The 5000-nt window shown below is 33.8% G+C and overlaps 2 protein-coding genes across 2 annotated transcripts in view; one reads left to right on the forward strand and one right to left on the reverse strand.

Moving 5' to 3' along the window:
- Nucleotides 1-2347, forward strand: part of LOC122248081 (DNA-directed primase/polymerase protein) — an 8222-nt gene extending 5875 nt beyond the window's left edge. Inside the window, exon 2 of the mRNA XM_043007900.2 lies at nucleotides 1-2347. This exon is cut by the window's left edge and continues 916 nt beyond it. Coding sequence (XP_042863834.2) covers nucleotides 1-1056 — 1056 coding nt within the window. The 3' untranslated portion in view covers nucleotides 1057-2347.
- Nucleotides 2348-2547: 200 nt separating this feature from the next.
- Pgls (6-phosphogluconolactonase) overlaps nucleotides 2548-5000 on the reverse strand; it is a 4113-nt gene continuing 1660 nt past the window's right edge. The window contains exons 4-5 of the mRNA XM_043007910.2: nucleotides 4314-4471; nucleotides 2548-3818 (exon numbers count right to left, since the gene is read on the reverse strand). Coding sequence (XP_042863844.2) covers nucleotides 3717-3818; nucleotides 4314-4471 — 260 coding nt within the window. The 3' untranslated portion in view covers nucleotides 2548-3716. The remainder of the gene's footprint in view (nucleotides 3819-4313; nucleotides 4472-5000) is intronic.

Below are 5000 nucleotides of genomic sequence, written 5' to 3' on the forward strand. Positions count from 1 at the left end.
AAAAAAGCAGGAGAATCCACAGAAGAATTGCTCTTCATGGATTCTCTGGTGACAACAGTCAGGGAAAGCCCTAGAATCTTGACTTTTGGAGATGATGGGACAAAAAGATCCCAGTGCCAGCAGGAGAGAAAGGGATCAGGTCCAGGGATGGAAGGATTCAGCCATTCACCTTACCCAGAAATTGACAAGTACATCCAGAGCATCCTTGGTCAAGGTTACATCCGCTGCTGGTTTTATTTTCCACAGAGTGAATTGCTGGTTTATGAAATAGCCAATAATAGATTTTGCCACAACATAGGTAGGGAACACAAGAGCAATGGGATAATGTACGTGGCAAACTTGAAGCTAGCTGTTTACTATCAGAAATGCCACGACCCTGACTGTCAGGACTACCGGTCGAATCCCATCACGCTTCCTGAATGGACAGTATTCTGGAAGAACATGGGAGAAGACGAGGTAATGGAATGGATCCAAGAACCTCAGAGTGATACAACTGGCATTTGGAATGACAGCGATGATGACAGTCTCCTGAGCATGGTAGCCGCACAGGTCGAGAATGAGCAAAAGAGCAGTATTATGACAGCGGCAGCCACACATTTTGAAAATGAGGATGACAACAATCTAATAATCATGGCAGCAGCACAGGTCGAGAAGGAGGACCTGTCTGACAGCGAGTTGACCTCTGCCGTGAGTAAGTTTGAAATGTGGGATAAAATTGACGAGATGTCTCTATCTTCTCTAAGCAGGCAGAATTCACTACAGAGTTCCCAGAAAAGCAATCCCTGGGATAAGCTGTCCCTCATATCCTCCCCAAACAGTTCCTTCTTTGATGAATCTTCACAAAAATCCAGTGACGGCTGCGGGATAAATTTCGGCCCCGAAACTTTCAGTGCAGACCAGAAAGTGCAGCAGAACTTGAATACGTATGATTTTGACTCGGATGAAGATTTTGCAAGTGCCGCAGCCAAAGTTGAGGAAGAGATGCGGAATCAAGCTTGGGATGAGGTGGAATTTAATAGTTGTGGACTTGATGATGAAGACTTTTTACTGCCATGATTTTGAAGATGGAAAATACCATATTGCATGATATTTATTTTAAAATTATTATCAACAAATAAGAAAATAAATACCAGATTGAAAGTGCCGTTAATCATCTGGTACAAAAGTTGTATTTCAAGGAAAAAATTTAAGCATGGTCAATAGTAGTTTTGATAAAAGAAAAACAAAATTTAGTTATTATTGGTCTGTTGTAAATAAAAGTACTATATAATCATTTTTATAATATGTGAAAAAGCCAGGGGACATGTAGCCACTGGTATATAGGAAAATGCAAAATGCTTTATACACTTCTGATGAAGGTATTTAATTTATAAGACATTATCATAAAATATTATATATATATATTTTACCTTGTACAAAAGATGCCATGAAAGAATTTAGGTAAATTATGGCTCCCTGCATGGGTATATCAAGCTTTCCTCTGTTTCATTGATAACATAAAGGATTTATGTTAGCATGTTTTCATATGCTTTCAACTGAATGTCATGATACTTTTGGCAGAGCTACAGTTTTTACATACATTACCTGTAAAATCAAAATTAATCTGATTTATATAGATTAATCAGTGATCTTTATTCTGGAATTCGCTAGAAGAGTAAGTAGTAGATATATTTGTTGTTTGTATTTTATGAATACATAGTTATTTGTCATGTGTGTTTCATACTATATTTTTATTGTATGGCAGAACCACATATTTCAGTCACTTCACACATGTGATCATAATGCATGTGCGGCAGAGTCAGTCAACCTTTTATGGATGACCTTTCAGTGTCATAAGATTAAGCCACTGTGGACGGGGGTCATGACTTAAATAACACCTCTATGAGACAGGTGTCATTGCCTTTACAGTAAAGTATTACTAATGTCACAGCGTTAGTTTCAGAAGTACAGCTTTCCTAAGTCAGCCTAAAACGTTTGTGATGGATTTAAGGGAAAATGTTCATTGGGTTAGGCTCATATGGGCTTCTGGGAGCACGGAGAAAACATTTTCTCTCTACCTCTATTTTCTAGCCGTTGCCCTTGGTGTCAAATATCCAATCTGGATGTTCACTTAGCTCACTCCAGGCCCCCCCCCCCCCTCCACAATGGGTTAAAATGGGTACAATATGAATTTGTATCCATTTGTATTATTAAATGAAGATTTTAACTGAGGGACAAATTGTTAGTTGTAAATTCTTTTCTTTTTTTCTTCTTCTTAGTAAACTGTGTATAATTGTTTAGATATGTCCATTTATGTTATAATTCCAGTTTGTGATATTGGTAACTAATAAAAAGCTTTATTATTAAAGCTTATTAAATAATACCTTCTAACAAATACCCTCAGAAAATTTGTGTGAGGTATATATAAGCTGAGAAGGAAACTGGAAAGGAAAAGAAAATAATACTGTAAAGGAAAACAGAAATGTCTGCATGTAGTATTTCCAACCATAACAAATTTTACCAAGAATATCTTTTTACTATAATTACAGGTTAATAAATACACAAATATTTAGTCTTCAATTTATGAAAAATAAAAGTACAAAACAGTGACTATCTGTCTCAGGCCAATAATTGTCCACCATCACCAACACATTTTTTCCAATATGATAAAAAAGGCATTTTTTGTCCTTACATTGAAGGAAAAATTGAGAGCACCAGAGAGAGAGAAAAACAAAATACAGATTATATATATATATATATATATATATATATATATATATATATATATATATATATATATATATATATATATTATATAATATATATATATATATATATTACCCTTTTCAGAGTACTCTAAATTGTTTTTTATCTTTTAGATGCAACCTAGTACACAGTATCCCAATATAATGGTGCAAGCTGCTAAATATGGCATAAAATGAAAATAGAAATGAGCTAAAAATAATTTGAATATATATTTGCATAAAGTATAAAGTAGATTTTGTAATTCTTTATTACAACTGTATACTGAGTGTCAGTGATAAGATAAACCAATTCTGAAAAATTATAGATCTAATAAAAAATTAATATGAATGTTACTCATGATCATATAGCAATAGTTGTATAAATACAGTTACATTATAAATACAACAAAAATGTTCATCCTAAACTTGAGAATTTCATAACCATAATCATTAATCCTTGTATCAGAAAAAGTGTAATGAACAGTTGACAAGACCTCATCCATCTCGTGTCTTATATTCTTAAATGTAATCAATCATACGTCAACAAAAGGCAACACTATCACATTGTTTAGATTTTTCACTGGGATAAGCCAATAAAACATGGACCTCATTAAAAACATTTTGAATATAGAATTTGAGTTCCTACATTGAGTATTGATACAAATTACAAAATGCAAAACAAGTAAATTATTTATCAGGGTAAATCTATCATCTAAGGAATGCTTTGTTCATTACCAATGGTTACCCCTTTATAAAATGGAATGTATGATAGAGATTACATATACATTACTATCATAATAAATATAAAATATCAAACATTCTTGAAAGTTTCCAGAGATAAATATCAGAAAAGGATAAAGTAAGAAAAAGGAAAAATATTCAATGGATAAGATAAAAAAAAAAAATAATAATAATAATAATAAAAAAAATAAAAACTACGGAACCATTTACCAATACTCTTGCTTTTTAGAAGTTACCATCTAACACTAACTTCTAGAGCTTAGACGCAGCTGGTTCGTCTAACAACCAAATGAGTTCTCCGCTGACAGGCTTGACCATCCCGGAAGGCAGTGCTTCCTGATCTCCAAGGATACGCTGAAAGAGTAATCATGGTGTTCATTCATCAGCCTGTATTCAGTCCCTTCAGGAGATCAGTAGTAATTGACAGCATATACAGTAATAATAGCTTAAGGAAATCTCCATCACTAGACATTTAATAGACAATGATTTGGCTAATTGCTGGTATTTAATGAGTGCGTTGTTTGTAACAGTCCACTGCTGGATAATGACCTCCTCCCAATTCTTTTCATGATTAACATTCTTACAAAAGTAATTCTATAGAATTATGGCCAGGACCTTAATAAAAGTCCAATGGATGACATACACATTACTTCTTTAGAGATGGGATCAATTAATTTCCTACTTTACTATCCTTCAAATCCAGCTGTATATCTAAATCATTGCTGACTTCTAAAATCCTGCAAATATGTGACATCACATCACATCAAATGGTCTGCATCCAATTTGACTGAGAAGCTACCAAATAACCCCTATCCATATCTAGAATGGCTAATTGCAAGCAAACCTCACCTTCACCATGTCTGCCTTCCCTTGTCCAGCCATTGCAAATATGCAACAGCGTGCTTTGTTGATCACTGGGAAAGTCATGGTCACTCGGCAAGGTGGTGGCTTTGGGGAGTCGCTGATGGGTGCAATCCAGAGCTTATCCTCTTTTAACAGAGCATGACCTATAAACAGAGGATAAATATGAATATATTTCTTTTGATTATCATCATTAATCATAATCATAAACATAATCAATATCTTTAAAAACTTGATTTCCCTTTTTATTCATATCATTTTAAATCTATATAGTATCTTTATTTTCCTCAGTTTTCTTACTGGTTTAATTTTCTAAATTTGTTGTCATGGTTTCATTATTCTTTTCATTATTTATTATCCATTATGAATTTTTCTTGTTCAGGTCAGCTAAACTCCAACATATATACTTTGACAAGAGAGAGGTTGTACACCTCCCTGGTAATTTATCGTCAAATAAGGATTTACTTCTATGGAGGCTTGATCATCTTTGTCTGAGCATTGAATGGGTTAGGCCACTGTGGCAAGGACCTCAAGGAGAAAGTCCTTAGTTCAAGATTTACAGCAATAATAATAATGATAATATAAGCAACTATCTTTACTGTCATAATTATCAAACCATCATTATTATTGGTTTCATCAGTTTGCCTCTTCCATAAAAAATCATGAACCAACACT

Source organism: Penaeus japonicus, unplaced genomic scaffold (genome assembly GCF_977035675.1).
Source record: "Penaeus japonicus unplaced genomic scaffold, GWHDUDI00000001_assembly GWHDUDI00000039, whole genome shotgun sequence".
NCBI lineage: Eukaryota > Metazoa > Arthropoda > Malacostraca > Decapoda > Penaeidae > Penaeus > Penaeus japonicus.